The sequence below is a fragment of the Vidua chalybeata genome, chromosome 20 (genome assembly GCF_026979565.1).
Source record: "Vidua chalybeata isolate OUT-0048 chromosome 20, bVidCha1 merged haplotype, whole genome shotgun sequence".
Lineage (NCBI taxonomy): Eukaryota > Metazoa > Chordata > Aves > Passeriformes > Viduidae > Vidua > Vidua chalybeata.
In genome coordinates this window covers 8,111,409-8,129,658 of record NC_071549.1, presented here as the reverse complement: position 1 = coordinate 8,129,658, position 18,250 = coordinate 8,111,409, and the positions used below count along the sequence as shown (strand labels likewise).

General features: G+C 50.3%; 2 protein-coding genes across 2 annotated transcripts in view; one reads left to right on the top strand and one right to left on the bottom strand.

Moving 5' to 3' along the window:
- LHFPL7 (LHFPL tetraspan subfamily member 7) overlaps positions 1–18,250 on the top strand; it is a 58,499-nt gene that overhangs the window by 9,740 nt on the left and 30,509 nt on the right. Inside the window, exon 2 of the mRNA XM_053960955.1 lies at positions 721–859. Within this exon, the coding sequence (XP_053816930.1) occupies positions 721–859 (139 nt within the window). The remainder of the gene's footprint in view (positions 1–720; positions 860–18,250) is intronic.
- Positions 7,761–18,250, bottom strand: part of SPATA22 (spermatogenesis associated 22) — a 45,736-nt gene continuing 35,246 nt past the window's right edge. Inside the window, exon 9 of the mRNA XM_053960950.1 lies at positions 7,761–12,930. Within this exon, the coding sequence (XP_053816925.1) occupies positions 12,838–12,930 (93 nt within the window). The 3' untranslated portion in view covers positions 7,761–12,837. The remainder of the gene's footprint in view (positions 12,931–18,250) is intronic.

Below are 18,250 nucleotides of genomic sequence, written 5' to 3'. Positions count from 1 at the left end.
CCCTGGAATGTGCTGGGAAGTGACAGGAGTTGAGGTGGTTGCCGCAGTGCTGGGCCTGAGGTGTCCTCACGCTGTTTGAGCGCTGTCACCAGCTGGGTGCTGGAGGGGGAAGGTCCCCTCTCTGCCCCTGACCATGCCCCTGGCTGGGCTGGCACGTGTCCCTGCTGGAACAGGCCACCCTGCTGCCACTGCCATCCGCTGTCACCTGCAATGGGGACAGAAACAGCAGCAGTGCAGTGATTGAACACCTGTACCCAGGGGTGAGCTGTTTTGCCATGAATTAATGCTTTTCCCTGGTTTTAGGCTGCTGGGGGTGGGGGCAGCCTGCCATGTCAGCAGAGCTGCAGTGAGAGCAGCAGTGGGATCCCCAAAATGCCTGCTCATTGCCAGGCCTGCTGGGGCAGCGCTGCCCTGGGATCCGTTTCAGTGCTCAGCACTGACACGTCACACACATCTAATGGCACTGGTCTTAGGACGTGGCCCCTCTTGCAGTCATGCACTTGCAATTGTCACTGCAGCCCCAGTGCCAGTGAGCCCTGGGAGCAGGGCATGGCTGAGCCTGGGGCTCAGGACTGAGCGGTGAACTGAAGCCACAAAAGGCGGAAGGGAAAAGGTGGGAGAACCGCCCATGACAGGGCTCCACTCCCCACTTCCAGAGGGGGATTTCTGGGGGGTGTGGTGGTGGGGTGACCTCTCTGACAGCCCCCTGTGTCCTTCCAGACGAGTGCTGTGCTGTGTGCGGGCGGCTGTGCCCTGCTGGCCCTCAGCTCCCTGCTGGCCATCGTCGCTGTCGTGCTGCCCGGCGGAGCCTGCGAGCGCCGAGTCTGCACCCTGGCTGGCTACATGCAGACAGCAGCAGGCAAGTGATGGGCTTTGCTCTTTGGGGGGAAAGGTGGGGGTGTCCTGTCATGGCATCTTGGAGCTCAGCAGCACGAGGAGCTTGCAAACCCTAAAGGGAGGGAGAAAAGCAAGTGACCCTTCAGTTTAGTGATTGCTTCTGCATTCAGCACAAAAGCTGAACATCACCTCCAACCACATACACGAGTCTGTGGCGGAGCCTGGGCTGCAGGTCCCCCTCACTGCCCCCAGCTCAGCATGTTGTGTAGGACAGGGCTGTGGTGAGTGGTGGAGACCAGCCTTTCTGCTGGCAGGATGCTGCTGCACCTCCTGGGGTCCAGCAGATGCTCCCTGTGAAGTGTCCAGTTCCATCTTTGTGGTTAAGCCTCTGGAGGGATTTCCCTCTCTGAGCTTTACACCTGACACAGGGGCTGCCCAGCCTGTCCTGTATCTCCACAGGCAGCCCTGGTGATGCTGCATCCACTTAAAATTCCTTTGCAATTGCCTTTGCTTCTGCCTCGGGGGAGTGCAGAGGGAGAGGGCAGGAAGCTGGGGAGGGACAAACCCCACTGGAGATTTGTCACCCCTGCAGGGAGCCACGTCCCCGAGTGTTGGACCAAACCTCCCAGCTGGACATGAGCCATGACAGGAGATTAATGCCCCTTCGTGTCTGTGCCCGAGAATAAACTCCTTTGCCTGGAGAAATTCTCAGGACCAGCCAGGCTTTGTTCTCTGCCTGGAAGCATTCAAGCTGCTTTGGGGGGAAATCCTGTTACACGCTCTCCTCTGCAGGGCTCATCCCGTGGGATCCCATTTGGGACAGATGGAGCAGGACAGATCCCAGCCATGGCTGCTCCAGCTCAGCCGGGCTGTGGGGCCGCACGCAGCTGCTTGTGCTGTCCCCTTCTCCCAGTCTGGAGATTCCCATCTCTGCTGGCTGGTGGCCACTGGGCCCCCTGGGTGTGGGACAGAGGCTGGAGGAGCCCCATGGCAGATCTCAGCTCCAGGGATGGGTCCCTTGCAGGAGGTCTCCCCTGCAGGGGATAACTGGGGTGGAAAAGGGTAACCCCACATTACCTTTGCCTGGGGGGTGGCACATCTCTGCTGCGTCTGGAGCAGATACAAAGCAAAGGATTAGGAAGAATCCCTGGAAAGGAAACTGACTGTGGCAGATAAATACAAATGAGGAGCTGCCAGGAGTTCTGGTAATATTGAACAGGCTGTAAATAAACTGTAGGCTCTAAGCGTTATTGACAAATGAAAATTTACTGAGGACGTTTGAGCAAGCTAATGGGTTGCTTTAAACCCTGGCATTGCCTGCTAAGCATTTTGTCTTGTGCTTTTTAATTTTGTGCACTGTGGATTAATTCCCATTCAGAGCCAGGCAGCCCTGAGTCAACAGAATTAAATGGTTTAATGTATTTGGATTCAGAAATGCTGCCCCTCCATAATTTCTCTCCTTGTTGTCCCCTCCCTCCCTAGGAGGAAGCTTTTCAATAAAAATCAGCTGCAGCGAGGTGACAGGGAGAGAAACTCCTCCCCAAAAATCACATTATCTTATAGAAAAACAGGGATTTTAGGATAGATGAAATGATAGGGGAGGGAAGGAAAGCAGAGCAAGCCCAGGAGGTTTGGTAGAGGAGCTTTCTGATGGGGGGTGGGGGGCAGCTCTGCCAGGGGAACCCCTTGAGATGCAGGCAGAGCAGTGGGGGTTTGTTTCTCCCAAATCCCAGGTTTCCAGGTCCCAAAGTCACCTTTCCTCTGTCTGACCAGACATTTTCCCACTGATACCCAAATTTTGTTCTCCTTTTCCCCTTTCACAGAGCCAACTTGAGGTATTCTTTTAGAGCACCCAAGGTATGAATAAATCAGCTTAATTCTATAAAACATTGAATCAGGAATCCAATGTCCTGATAAAGAACCAGGTGCATTCAGCCAGGAGCATGAAACATGCCACAAGTGCAGGAGCAGAGGTACCAGCAGAGCCAGAATCAGCCTCCACAGGCTCTGCACTGCCTCAGAAGGATGCCCTGAGCTGCACTCACATAAATCCAGGTGCAGAGGCCAAGGATTGATCCCTGAACCAAACAGGAACCAGTCCTGAGAGCAGCCCCACAGCAAGGGCAGCCAGGCTCAAGCTACAGCTTTAACACTTTCCTGCTGTGTATCTGGAGAGCCAAGTTGTGCCTTCTGCAGCCCCAGAAGGGAGGAAGATAAAAACCTCAGGCAGACAGAGCAGAGCTCTAATTGCAGATGCAGACAGGCCACCAGGGTTCAGAGCTGGGCTAATTGCCACCACACTTTGAAAACATGAGTCCTGATGCCTGGCATCCATTCCTTGGGAAAAAACCCAACATATCCACACAAATGACAACAGGATGATCCCTAATGAAAGAGTTAATGAGCAACAGGGAGAGGAGGAAGGAGAAAGGAACATTTGCTCAGCTCTCACACCCTACAAAGACAAAGCTGCCTCTGAGAGATTAGAGATGGGGCTCACTCCCTGTTCATGGTGTCAGCTCACTAAAATGAAATTTCTGGGGAATCCTTCCTCCCAAACTTGCATGGCAGCACCTCCAAAGAGGCTGAGGTAGCCAAGCTGGCCCATTTATGTGTGGGGTGGCCCAATCCTCAGCTGCAACCCATTGCTGTTGCTGGAGAGGGGTCCTGGGGCTGACCCCAGAGACAGGGAGGGCAAATGGGGGCACAGCTGAAACCCTGCCAGTTGTCCTTCAGCAAAAGACTCTTTGCTGGGGTTTTAAAAACAGGAGTTAATCCCAGGAAGAAATGTCTCCTGCTGCATGGAGCTGAAAGAGAAGCACAGGGAATGTTCTCCAGGGCTGATTGTGGCCCTACAAGCTCTGTACAACCTCTCTGGGGGCTGCCAGGTGCTGCTCAGGGGCCCTGGTTTGCAGCTGGACATTGCAGTTCATCCCTGCAAGGCTCTCAGAGCAGTTTTTCAGTGACTGGCAGTGGGGAAGCTGCTGGAAGGAACACGGGGCCATCACAGTGTGCCAGGCACTGCCTTCACCCACGGGACCTGTGGGTGATGCCCCGGGGAGCCCCAAGGCTCTGCTCTGAGCTGTCACAGCCCACACAGCCCCCAGCAGTGGCACTGCCTTACAGGAGTGTCCTGAGCCTGCAGGAGCTCAGAGCCAGAAGAGCCTCTGACAGGTTTCCAGCAGGGGCTGTGCTCCACAGCCCAGAGCATCCTCACCCCCATGGGAATGGCCTTCCCAGGGCAGTGAGGCTGATGAAAACTGAGACTGCAACTCAGTAAACCCCATCAAACAGAAAATCTGGGTGGATTTCTGCTTTGGGGGCTAGTGGTACTAAGGGAAGGATTATGGGTGACCAGCACTGGAGCTGGTTCCATCTGCTGCTTAGAAACGAGTCCTCACAGGCAGGATGAGCAGCCTCCCTCATCCCTAAAAGCCTCAATAAAGCCAGGATTGTGTTGTTGCTTTTAGGAAGCTTTTCTCTGTGTGCTCTTCAGGCAAAGGGCTCTTGCTTTGCTGGGAAGGGGTGGCTGATCCAACCTGCCAGTGGCCCCAGGGCTGCTGGTCCTTTCCCTGCTCTCTGGGGCCTGGCAGGGGGAGGCTGCAGAGCTTGGGACCTTGCTGAGGGCACAGAGTACAAGAAGCCTTCAGGGAGAGTTTTGCTTTCAATCCCACACTGCTCTCTGTCCAGTCTTACCACCATCAACTCACTGCTCAAGACAAACCCAGTGCTGAGGGAAATGATCCTGACCTGCCTGTGCCTTTCTGAAGTTCTTCTGGTTTTAAAGAGCAATTTCCCAGCATCGCCACGACAGAATCAGAACAGTCACAAGGCTCCAGCAAGACAGGCAGAAACCCTCAGTTATGCAATTTAGCCACACTGTAATCCCAGGTTTCATGGCAGTCCCAAGAGCTTCTTCCTGGAAAATTTGATTGCGTTCTGCAGCTAAGATCCCTCTTACTGGCAGCAGCATGGTGGCATTACAGAGATGGCCTCAGCTTTTGGTCAGTTAAGCAGCAGAGCAAAATACCTTGTGATTTTTGTCTGTTCTTCAGACACTGATCATCCAGTAAGAACACAGAAGGAGGGAGAATGGTTCATTTTCAGATCAGTGTGAACCTTCTAAATGTATCAATTCCCAAGGACTGAAAACCAACCTAGATTAAAATGGCTTGTGCCTTCCCGAGGGAGAGCAGCAGGATGGGTGGGAGGTTTGGGGCAGGCTGGGGGCAGCAGGGCCACAGCAGTCCCTGGCCAGGACACTGTCCCGGTGTCACAATGTTATTTAGGAAGGCAGCACATGATCCTTCCCCCTCATTGCACCTCCCATCCCTCCCTGCATGCCAGCCCACCTCTGGGATCGATGGTGCCCTGTTTGTCCCAGCTTGTGCAGGCTCTGCATGGCAAACAGCACCATCATCTGCATCAGTATTGATCCCTCAGGCTCCCATCGATCAGCCTGGTGACATATAGGTAATGTGTAATTAGTAACTTAGATAAAAACAGCACCAGGAGGGAGCTGCCAGACCAGTGTGTCCGTGAAGCAGCAGAGGGGTCGTGGCTGCCTGGTCATTGCTGACCTGCCATTGAGTCACTGAAACTCTTCCTTTGCCTGAGGTTTTGGGTCCCTCCCATCCCGCCCCTCTCCCAGAATCCCGACTGGAATAATGGCATGAGGAAGGTGCTCTGCCAAGCATCCCTTCCCAATGCACTGCTGGGGATGCTGGAGAGCATCATCCAGGGATGGTGCAGAGGTCACCAGACAGTGGGGACACACCCTGGGTTCAGTGTCGCAGCACCGCTTTGAGGGGACAGAACTGGAGCAGACACCTCCGCAAAGCAGGGGAAATTTGGGGTTGGGAGCCGACGCTAAAAACGCTCAGGAACGGCCAAGGAGGGTCGGCTCGGGTCGGAGCAGTCCCAGCCCGCACAGCCGGGGCGGGGGCAGACCCAGCCGCTTTCCTGACGGGCGTTCGTGGCTGCGGCAGCCCGGGAGCCCCATCCTGTTGACGCCGAGGGTTGTTTGTCAGAGACATCCTTGGGATTAGGAAGAGGAACTTGGCAGGGGAGGCAGGAGGGGAAGCAGCGCCCTGTTGTCCAGGCATTGATTTGATTTATAATCATCTGAAGCTTCCCCCATCCTTGTTAAAAAATAGCATCTTGGCTTTTATCACAGAGCCCACGCCGTCCCTCTTCTTGTGGCAGAAAAACATGCTCAGTCCTGTTGCACTGACATTGCTGGATGTGTTCAATCATCAGAGCAGCATTAAGGGAATGTTGCCATAAAGCTGTTTCCCCATTTAGGAAAGGTTCCTCAGAACTGCAAGAAAAGCTCCCAAAATAAGCAAAGTCCAGTTTTCCTGTAAGGTGCTTGGGCACAAAAGCAAAACACAGCAGCATGAAACCTGAGCCTGGAGATATGTCCTGAGCCTGGAGACGTGTCCAGCTCCTGGATTGCCAGGGCAGTTTGTTTGTCTTTCTCTGGAAAGAGCAAAGCTCCCATCACAGCTGGGAGTAACTGCATGATCCTCCTCACTGCGCAGGTCCTCACTGCCATCCTCACCCTGTCCCCTCCACATTTCACATCTTGTCCTTGCCATAGAGACAGCACTCACACCGCTGCAAGACCTGATTCCACCCCTGGTGCAAGGCTTTTTTTCCCCCTGCTTTCTTTAATTACATTAGCAAAGGCAAAGAACTGCCTTTGGCACGTTATTATTCAGTCAGTGAACTCTCACTAATTCCTGACACAACCAATAAATATCTGAGGTAGGAGCTCACTGCCAGGGAGCTGGAGAGGGGCTCGGTCTCAGCCCAGCCCCACTGCTCACTTCAGAGCCAGTGTTGCTTGTGCCTGACTTACCTGTGCTCTCATTTTGTTCACTTGCATTGATGCAACTTCTCTTCTGTTACATTTTTTGCTAATTTCCTCCAGAATTCAGCTCAGTAAAAGCCACAACCATCCTGAGCCTTGTGCTGGTTTGTCCTGGAGCAAGGACTGCCCTGAACCCTGTGGAGATGCTGGGCACCAGCACTAAGCCCAGGTGTTGTTAATCCATCACCCTCTGTGTGCTTAAGAATTTGATGAACTCCTATGTTAGAAGCAACAATTGACTTTTTTTTCCATTTCCCTCCCAGCTGGGAGGTGTTGTCTGGGAGGATGTTGCAGGGGGAAAATGAACTTGTCAGATCTGCAGATCAACGGGCATGAAAGGGGAACCACAAACATCAACTTCAGCCTTTCAGGAAATTTTTACTTCTGCTGAAACAGTAATTTCTCTGTGCTCACTCCAGTGCATACATTCAAGTGACAGATCATCTTGGTTTGAGAACAATTTCATTATTTTACTTCCAAAACCTAAAATCTTCATTGGAGAGCCAGGCCATTAAACATGGCAGCTCTCCTCACAGCCAGGCTCCCTGCCACAGGTTAAGTGCAGATCAGCCTTCCCAGGGCTCCAGCTTGTTTCACACGAGGTGCAGAGCTGCTGAAGGAGAAGGGGCCAGACCCTGGCTGTGCTGTAGAGCAGCTGAGCCCTGCTCCACCCCAGTGACAGATGACAGAGATTCATTTCCATCTGACATTTGGACAGATTTCTTTCCTCTGCTCACTTCCCAAAGTGGGCTGTGATTCTCTCCAGGTGGGTTGTGCCATTTGGCACAAAGCTGCTGACTTGGTGCCTTTGCCCTCCCTTCAGGCCAGGTCCCAGCAGCAGCAGCAGCAGCAGCAGCGTGCCTGGGCTAATGCCAGGAGCAGAGCATTTCTCAGTAGCCTCATTTAGAGAATAAACCAGCCATGTCCTTTCACTGGCTTCTTGGAGAGGGGCAATACATTTCCAGTGGCATCAGTGACAGAAGCAATATTCTTTCATTGCTATCATCAGAAAAGAGCAGCTTTATACTGCAAGAAAGAACTATTTCACTTGTACAAAACATATTCTTTATTTCCTTAAACCTGGGGAAATCCTTGTCATATTAATATGTGTCTGAATTGCTTCTCTTTCAACAGTTCTCCCAGGGATTTGAGCTTAGACCAGTTATTGCACTTGGATGCAGTAACAATCCATAAAAAAGTATATTCTGTAAATAATAACAGTGCTTTGTAATAAATGGAAACTACAAATAACAAGTGCCACTAGGACTCCAACACTGCTGCCCCTGAGGAAATACAGGCCCCAAGGAGCCCAGCACGGTGCAGAGTCACGTGTTTCAGATGGGAAAATCCATATTTCATTTGATTCCCTCTGCCTGTGACTCTCCCTTCAGTTTACAGGCAGTTGTTCCTTCTACAGGGCAGAACATTTACCTGGATTCTAACATTTTCAAGGCACCAGGGTGGGACTCGTGTGTTACCAGAAGGCTCCTCAAGCCACATCTTTCCAAGCAGGCTCCTTCTTTAATTTTTGGTGAGGGATGGCTTTGATAATGGCTTGTTTTTCATGAAGTTTAATTGATCTTACTGGTTGTTGCAGCAGAGAACAACAGCAGGAGAAGGTCCCCCTTCCCAAGCAAGTTCAGGTTGTATAATAAACCAGATCCTGCAAAGCTTGAGAGCATTTATCATTTAACAGCTGTCATCAGTTGCTGCCCAGCCTGCTTGTTGTATGCCCACAGTGCTGAGCAGGATCATGTCCTCTTATCTCCTTGCTGTGTAATTACATTCAGCTGAGGTTTCTTCTCACCAACAGTTTGACTTCTCCCATTCCCCCTACTTGCTTAGCTCATGTTTGTTGGCTGTTGCTGGGAAGATGGAGACAACCCTGCAGCCCTCTCCAGGGCCACCTGAATATCCTGCCTTGCTGTGGGGAGGGAGCTCATAGCTGAATTTCATGCATCCTGAAGCAATTGTGTAGACACCACATCATCTTAACTGGCTCATCCATCTGCACTGAGTGCAGGGTGTAACACTGAGGAAAAAACCTTCCCTGTCATCTCTGATGCTGGCAGGGAGCTCAGGACTGTCAGGAGCAGTCTGCAGCTCAGGGATGCATTTCAGGGAGTTTTGGTCAGCCCCAGTGCCCAGCCCTGGCAATGCTGAAGTTTTTGGCCTGTTGCTAACACCAGTATTAGCAGCATGGAGCCAGGCTTTGGCCTTGGGGGGAGATGTGTTTGATGGGCTGGTTGGATGCTGGCTGTAATTTAAAAGGCATCTGAAAGTAGGGACCAGGACGTGTCAGGACACAGAGCAGGGCAGTGTATAGAAAAGCCATCACCAACATGCTGCCCCAGAACCTAAAGGTTGACATCAAATTTAAGGCAAAGCAGTGAGCCCCCCAGTGTCTCAAAAAAAGCCTGTCTGGCTGGAATTAGATGAAGCTCATGCTATTTGTAGATCCACCTTGGAGGTCATTACAGGCCCTGGCTGGCCCAGCCTTGGTGAACACAGTGATAAATCTGGGTGGCAGCTGCTGGCTGTCTTTTGTGTCACAGATTGCCCAGGCACTTAAAAACTTTGCATCTGTGCCACAGTCTGGCTTTAGGAGCAGGGGTGCAAAGAGAGAGGATTTCACTGAGAAAGGAGCAATGAAGATCTGACAAATGGGTTTTTCCACCTCCTACAATCCTGCTGACTGGGGGACAGACCCTTTGGTGGGACTTTCAGTCCCACTTTGCTTGTTCTGATTTGGCTTCAGTGTCCTGGATAACTGGGAGGTGGTGCTGGCTGAGCTGGGGAGCCAGCCCTGGGAACAGCCACAGGAGCAGTGGCTCTGGGCCAGATCCACTTCCTTTTTGCACAGCCTGACAATGCAGGGAGTCTGGCAGAGGTCTCTGTCCTCCTGTGGGCACGTAGCACAGCTCCCAGGCGAGCTCTGCTTCGGAAATGCTTTGCTCTGCCTTCCTGTCTGAGCCTGTGCTGAGCTGGATTCCTTTGCTGGTAAGGAACAGATCTGCTCAGAGGAGAAATTTACCCTGTACCGAGTGTAAACACAGATGGAAACATGGTGGAGCCCTTTCCAAAGTCAAAGGAATAAATCTGTTTAAAAGGCTGAACACCTGGGGCAGTGAAAGAGCAGGTGGAGCATTAACCCCAGAAAGGACAGTTGGGCTAAGGCAGAGGGCACAAACTGCACAATTAAGTGGAGAAATCACCCCAAAGAGCATAACAGAAAGGAGAAGAGGAGAGGCTCCTTTATGGATCTTTTTGAAGACCCCTGAGTTTTTTGAGCCCTGTGAGTTGCATCCCAGGCACTTTGGATGGAGCAAGCAGGTAGGTTTTTCCCCTGGACTGACCTCATCTGCCTTCTCTAGGGCAGCATGTGAGGGATGCAGCACCACGTGTCCTCCAGCTGCTGGGAGGGATAAGCAGCATTTTCCTCCCTGGTTAGGCAGCTATTGCTGTGCTGCAGGAACCCTGGAAGGACAAGGCATCTTCACACCAGAGGGAATCAGCTTCATGATGGTTTGGTCAGCTCTGCTGCTCCAAGCCAGTACATTTTCTATGTTCTACATAACAGCACTCCTGAACAAAGGCCTTGGTCCTGCAGGGCTTTATTCACTTAACCAAAATGCTAAAAACATGGATAAGCCTTGGATGGCTGAGAAAATGTGAAATTGGGTTCTCCTCCCAGCCGTAACCTTGGCAGAAGCACAGCTCTGGCTGCTAAAGCCCATAAAATGAACAGCCCCTGTTGCTCCTGATAGGGGTATAAAATTATAATTACTTGAGGAGTGACTTACGATTCAGTGAAACAAGGATCTTCTCCTTTTTGATTGAATTACTCAGTGGTTATTCCTAGAAGACTGGAAGCAGATGGCAAGCTCTGGCCAGGCGTTTAACAGCCTGAGTTATGGCATGGGGGGATGGAGCTGAGCTCCAACCTGCTGCTCCTGCCTTCCTGCTTGCTTTGAGTCCCCATCCCAGGGTATTCCCAGGGAAAGGAGAGGCTGGAGGCTGGGACAAGATGGTTTCCAGCCATGGATGGAGATGTAGAGCATGTCCAGCAGCAGAGGACTTGTTTTGCAGCTCAGGTGGCAGCACAGAAATGCAAAAATGTTGTTTCTGTAAATCCAGTGCTGCTTTGGCCCAGGTAGGCACATCTTGACAGCAATCCCAGTGCGTTGTGTCAGGAGCCTGTGGATCTGGGAGGTGACAACTGCCCTGGTGTCACACAGGAAAGCTCCCCATCCTTGCAGGCCCAGGAGGAGGATGGATGGATGAAGGCAGACAGTCCCCTGGGCTGGGGTGGAACAAACACTGCTGTATAATTTCTGCCTCACTGCTCCTCCTGCCCCCGTGTATCTTGAGCACATCAATAAAATCAAACAGACTATTAGCAGCACGTCCTGCTATCAACCATGGATGGGCATCAGGCAGCCATGCAACCTGCATTTTATGAAGTGCTGCTCCTACCACTGCTGGGGCTGCAGTGATTATCACATCTCCTCACAGCTGGGCCACACCACAGCTTTTATGAGCTACCCTACATCAAAGGCCCTTTCTTTTTAAAGATAAATTAACAATTCTCTCTCTTTCTTTTTATTTAATAGCATAACAGCCAGCTGATTACTAGGTGAGACACCAATCTTGTTGCTGAGCTGTGCTTACTGCATTGTCTATTTGATTCTTTTTATTGAATAAGCAAATGTTCTCTCAGAGCTCTGATGTTCTTATGAGGGAGACTCATTTTCTGCTGCTGTGATCTCTTTGTCACGGGTGGGTGATGTATGAACAGGAATTGCAAATAGCTGTTTACAGCAAGCAAAGTCACAGAAGAGCCCACTTCAATTTCTGCTATCTGTCGGAGGCTGTTGTTGGTGATGGTCAAAATTAATTAAGCAGGAAGGAAGAGAGCAGAGAGGCACTATGCATCCAGTTCTGCCATTGAAATATTAATGGTGAGCTAATCAAGAAAGTATCTATGAATACCTAATCAGCTCACAGTTTGCAGTTTTACTGAAGCAGTGAACTTCTGGGCAGCAGTCCTTTGCAGGAGGTGTGGGAGGGGAGGTGGGCAGGCTGCTCCTGATCGCTCTACCTGGGAATAAACAAAGAGCTCCTGCCTGTGACAGGGCTCAGGGACGTTTTCCTTCCACATCTCCCATCCCTGCTGCCACTGGATGCTGCTGCATCCTTCCTGCTGTTACCTACAACAGCCAGGCCAGTGTCCAGCTCCCACAGCATTCCCTGTGCTGTGCTCCTTCCTCCCCAGTGCCAGAGGAGAGCTCAGCTCCTCCAGGACTGAGCTGCAGCCTCTGGCCACATCCAGGTCTTGGGAAAAGGCTCAAAATTGTACCTTGGACACAGCCTGGCCCTCTCCCTCCACGCCTGGTACAGGCACCCCACGGGAGGCAGCAGCTGTGTCCCTGTCTCTCCTGCCAGCGTGTTCCCAAGCTTTTCATGGGGAAACAGAAGGTGATGGTTGTGCTGCAGGGCCAGGCTGCACTGCAGATCCCCCAGGACTGCTCAGCTGCTTTCTCCTACCCACCACACAAGCAGGGAAAAACAAGAGGAAACATTCCCATGGCAAAGCTGGGCTGATTCCAATCAAAGCCACAAAAGTAAATGTCAGTTTTGGATGCCAGGAGTCGTCAAGCATCATTTCTTTCTTCAGTGTCAGTGTAATGAGGGCTGTGGCTTTGGAGATTTCGATTGCTGTGTTTCTGCAAACAGTTCCCTCCTCTAACCTCTTGGAAATTGGATTTTGTGGGGCTGAGCAGTTTGTGTGCAGCAGATAGCAGCAGGACTGATAAGGAGAAACCTGTTTACACACTCACTCTCATCTAATACTACAACTGGACAGGCAGCTGCCTAGATTATTTTTTAAATTTCTCTTTTTTTTTTTTTCTTTTAAACATTATCCAGTGTAATCCTTGTTGGCTGAATGTTTTGCTGCTTAACTGGGAGAAATCTGAACGAGGCAGTTTTAACGTGTAACAAAATGAAAATGATGTGAAGAAAAGGATAAAGGTAATAAGTAAATCTTAAATGACACCAAGGAAGAATCAAGTGGTGATCAGGAGGGAATAGAAAACCTGTGCTGTCCTGTGTGAGGTGGTGTTTCATGTGCTGCCAAGGGAGTAGGGACTGGGTACAACTCCAAATGCAGAAAGGAGAGAGTCCTGGCACGTTGCTCTGACAGCCACAGGAACTTTCTGGGAAAGGAAAAGCAAAGCAGATGGCATCAGTTAAGAACAGTGGAAGGTACCAGGGATGTCCAGGGAAATGATGGCTGCATCCATTGTCTGTGGGAGGGAGAAACCCCCTCACTGCAGGTGTGTGGGTGCTGCAGTGCCAGCTCCAGCTCCTGGGGCTGGTGGGGGAGCGAGAGGATTTGTGCAGGAGGAGCTCTCTGCAATGTGCTTCCCTCTACTGCTCCAATATAACCCAAATCTGTCAGCCTTTAGGGCTTGCTGAGAAGGTCATCTGTGAGCATGGCTAATTATTTCAAGCAAAGCAGCAGGCTAATGCCACTAACCTGCTCCCAGGGACTGAGCTCTGCCCTGTGCCTTGGCTCCATAGCTGCACACAAGCTGCAGGGAATTATGGATGCATGGGAGTGTGTGTAAAGCTCATGGATATAAACAGATCCCACTGGCATGTACCTGGAGCACAGAGAGGAAAATTCACATTTTTCATAGCCTATTCATTCAGTTGTCATGAAAATGCTGCTCCAGCCAAAAGGCAGAATCTCTTCTTTCTGCCATTTAATTTTCTTTAATCTGCTCTTGACATTTATTGAAAGAAATATTTTACCCACATCAAAGGCAAAGACATCAAAACATCACATGGAAAAAAACTTAAGGTCAGTCCAAGTGAGGTTATGGTGGCTGACATGAGATGAAAGACTGGTTTCCACAAGGAAGGTCTGTGCAAAACAAGGGGCCACGCTGGCCTGTGCTCTGAGGGTGCTTCATTTGCACCCTGGCAGGAGCTGCAAGTGGTGGGCTTTGTGTGTCTGACACCTTCAGCAATTCAAGCAAGGCTGTCCTTAATATGAACAGGTTCAAAAATAAAAGATGCCTTGATAACACGAGTTTTCAGAAGGCTCTTCACTGGGGTGAAGTGTTTCCCATGGCTCTGCCCAATGTTGGCCAAACTCTCTTTGCCTGGGGCAGAGCTGGGCCCTCCTTTGCCTTCACCCTCCATGAGGGAGTGGTGCTGCTTCTCACAGGATTAAATGAGCCAAAACACTTGACAAGCTGAACAAACTGCTGAAAGTGCATCCAGTAGAGGGGCCAAGCCTGCAAGATGCCTCTGGATGTGTGGAACATCCTGAATGCCAATACTGAAGAAAGGTGTAAAATGTAAAAAGACCTCAGAAAACTTCTGCATTTAGTTCATTTTGCATGGGTAGAGGTAACAAGCTGACACAAGTTAATTTATAGCTTGGCTGTATGCTGATTGCAAAGTACACATTTCCACTCAGCCACCATGAGTAAATCACTTTCCCACTGGTTCTCTTGGCATGTAAAAGAAATTTCTCCCTTCTCGACATTTAAAAAAATCCTAATACGTTATACACTCCATGACTTTATAGCATCTTTAATATTTAAAAGGCTAGAATCTATAACCTCAACCTTTAACAAATGTACAGCAACGTGATAACAAATTTGCCTGGAACAGCTGCTATCTTGGTACCAACTGGCACGAGGAGGAGGGAAGTAATTGGCTTGTTTTCAGATAATTACCATAATTGTAGTGACACCATTTGGATCACATCTAACTGCGTTCCTGCTGCAAGTTGGATAATTTAATAATTGGCAGAATTTAGACTGACAGTAAAGGTAAAGTCAGCATATGGTAGGGAATCAGCAGGCACGTCCCTGCACTGCTGGTACAGGCTCTGCTGCTGTTGCTGTGAACTTTAGCAAAATCGTTTGGTTTTGCTGCTTTTCTTGAGTTCTGTGACTGGGCCACATTTTTGCTCCTTTTCTGATGCTTGTCCTGATGAGACCACGTTTTGCACCTCTTGAACCTTTTGATTTGAGATCAATCAGTTCAGTTCACTCCTACCCAAATTACTACTTCCTTTGTGCTCTTGAGTATTTTTAGCTGTCCTAGTTCTGCTGGGGGCTCGTCAGAGCTCTGCACTGAAAGGGGATTAAACCATGGTCAGGTGCTTCCAGGCAGCAGCCAAATGCCTCTCCCAGAGGTTGAAGCCAGGCTCCCTGGAGCAGGGCTCATTGCCCTGAGCTGCAGGGGTGCTGGGCACTGCAGGGGACTTGTTCCTCTCGTTCCTTGCTGCTGGTGGCCAGCTGAAGGGGATTCAGCAGCTCCTGTGCCTCCAGAGCTGAGAGCTGCCCAGCAGAGCCCAGGAGCTGCAAGGTAAGGCCAGGAGGTGGCTGAGGCTACTGGGGGAAGGCAAGGAGGTTTCTCAGCTCAGCTGCTTGGGCACTTTTGACAGGAGATGCAAAAGGAGCAGAGCACTGAGCTACTGCCCTGCAGTGCCTGTCCCTGGCCTTGCCCTGCCTTTTTGTGCAGGGCAGAGCTGAGCACAGCTGCCAACACCACTGACAGTGGAGAGGAGAGGGGGCTGCTGGAGCTTCTCCAGCCCCCAAATGAGAGATACTCCTAGGGTACATCTGCTTGTTTTGCTTGTGTGGCTCTTCTGCTTTCCCTGGGCTGAACCCAGACACCAGGTGTACTTTCCACGGGCCCCAGTGGGTGAGGGGGCTGGGGATACACCCTTAGCTCAGGTCTGCAATGCAGCCCAGGCCTGGGGGATCCATCAGATGCTGGAGAGAACTTTGGCATGGAGCAGGGGAAGGGCTCATCTCTAATACACCCCTCTGCCAAGATGAGGTTGATGGCTCCATCCCAGACTGGGCACACACAATCCTGGCACAGGAGGGAGGGAAAGGGGATGATTAAAAAGTAAATCCCCAGGTTCTGGTGGGTGGTCTCCAGTGTAGTGCTGGGAAGGAGTGGGAGTTGTGCTGCAGCAGGTTTGTGATGCCTGGAAGCAGCTGCTGATCCCCACACATCCCTTCTCCCTGCCCTGCACGCAGAATCTGCAGGGTATCCCTTTCCTTGCAGCATTCCCTCCCCCTCTGTGATTTATTGCTGCCAGGAGGCTGTGCATGTGGAGGTGGCATAAATCTCACCCAAAAGAGAGAGAAGGAGGAAATTTGCATTTGCTTCCTCACTGGCATATTGAATGCAGCTTTCCAGTTCACTGCTGAAAGCCTGGGCAGGTCCCAGGCTGAGGCACTTCCCTCAGGATAAAACAGGGCCAGCACTGGGGCTTTCCTTCCTGCTGGAGGAGGCTTCCGCAGCCAGCAAGGAGCAGCTCCCCCACTCCACCCAATTATCCCCAGATTAATTTCCATCCACTCCTATTTATATTTTGTGGTATCAGCCTACATAATTCTATAGTATTTGCAGGCTTCAAGCATTCGCTGTGCTCCCCTATGCTGATCTGCCAACATCCACAACCCCTTCCCTCATTCAGACCTTCCAGTCCTCCAAATCATTTCTGTGTCTCACCCACCTCTCTCCAAGTTGCTTCCATGCAGACTGACAGTCCCTGTGCTGGAGTTAAAATCCCCCAAGCTGCTACTGGAGGCTACAGAAAGCAATTAGGGAGATTACAGTCAGAGCATGGTCACGCTGCTGCAAGGGTCTGGGTGTCCTGTCACAAGCAGGCAGCCTGGACTAAGAAGCTTTCAAATAACAGGGCACAAGCAAACAGAAAAGCCTGGCAATTGTTGTCTCCAAGACTGCATTTTGCCTGGAAGTCCATCAGTGTTTTCCTGTGTTAACACTAAACTGGATACAGGGCAAAGCTAGAGATGCAAAAGAGCAAGGAGAAAGCAAGGGGGATAGAACACATTAATCAGAGGCAAAAGTTGGAGGCAGTCTGCAAACCTCTGCTCCTGCAGGGGCTGACAGCTGTAAATAGCATATTGAAGCCATGGAGGAAGTAAAGAATTAATTACAGTGCCAAGACCCAATCCCACTTCCAGCCACAGGCAGCATTTATTAAGATCTCACTGAGGCAGGAAAGATTGAACAAGGGACTCAGGGGACTACAAAGGGGAAAAGAATTAATCAGTTTGTCTCAGGAGACTGGAGAAGTCAGATTAAATAAAAACTGGAAGTAAAATGAAAGGAGGAACAAGATGGTTGGAAACCTAGACCTGTTTGAAGGAGAAACTCTGGAGTCAAAGCTGGGAGCAGTCCCAGGGCCTCCAGTCCCCCACTGCAGAGGATGGAGAGCATTGAGGACAAAGGCTGAAAGTTTGCCTTGACTTTTTAATAGGTTTAAAAATGTCACTTTGGGCCTCTTCCTTCCTTTGCCTGGCAGAAGGAGGCCAGGAAAGACATCCCCAGTTCCAGTGCATCATCACGGAGCTCAGATTCCCCACATCCCACTTTAACTTGGACCTGAGAGTTACTCCCCAGCCTGCTGAAATTCCCTGATAGCCAAGCAGGGCAGCAAGGGAAGCTGCACCCAGCTCAACAAATAGAAGTCCAAACCCCAGAACCAACACCCTTAAAGGAACATTTTTTCCCTGCCCATTGTCAGCCCAGTGTTTTCCATCACAATAACATTCAGTTATTTATCTTCCAAAGTGTACAACATTTTCTTCCCTCTTTTGTGCTGTTGCTTTTCTGCCTGTCCCTCTGGGAAAGGTCACTGAGCTTCCACATTCCTGCTGTGTAATGAGCTGTGACAAACGCTGGTGACCACACTGGGGTCACAGAGTTTTAGAGGGCCTTGAACACCAACATCACAAGGAGGAAGCCTGTCCCCAGTTTGTGAATGGTGTCCCATTGCCAGGCTCCTTCCCCTCCATGCAGCTCAGTGGCAGAAACTCCCTGGAAGCCAGATCAGACACCTTTGTCTTATTCTTCCCCCTCAAAAATCCCAAGCCTGACATATCCCGACATAAAATAAAACTTTTCATGTAATCAAAGTAAAGAGTGAATGGAAGAGCACACTTTGTCCTCCTTGGTAAGTTTTCAGGAAACAGGAAAGCATTCCTACTTTTCTTGCATGTCCAGAAACAAGTGGTTTTGAGAAAGTCCTTATGGAAATGCAAAGTGCATTTTCTACAGCAAGGTTTCTCCAAAATCCAACAGCTTTCATTCAGAAGAAAGACACCAAAGCCCTGCTTGTTGCAACAGAAACACTTTCCAGTAAAACTGCAGTTTAGAAAGTTCCTGACTTTATTACATCAGTCTTTTTCACAGAAGTACAGGTCTGTGCCTACTTTTTTAGCAAACTTCCAGATTACTGGAATTTACTGATTACATAAAGCACAGGTTGTAAGGAATAGACCCTCCACTTACCAGCTGCATTGGGTAATAACCCTGAACTTCAGAAATCATCATAGCAGGATGGGTTTTGTCCCATGTTATGCTAAAGAGCAGTAAAAAAAGAAAAAAAAAAAGGCATTTTCTGCTGATTTTATGGTGGTATTTCCTGGAAAAACCACTAAACACTGTTTGCTGGAGTTTAATGTGCAT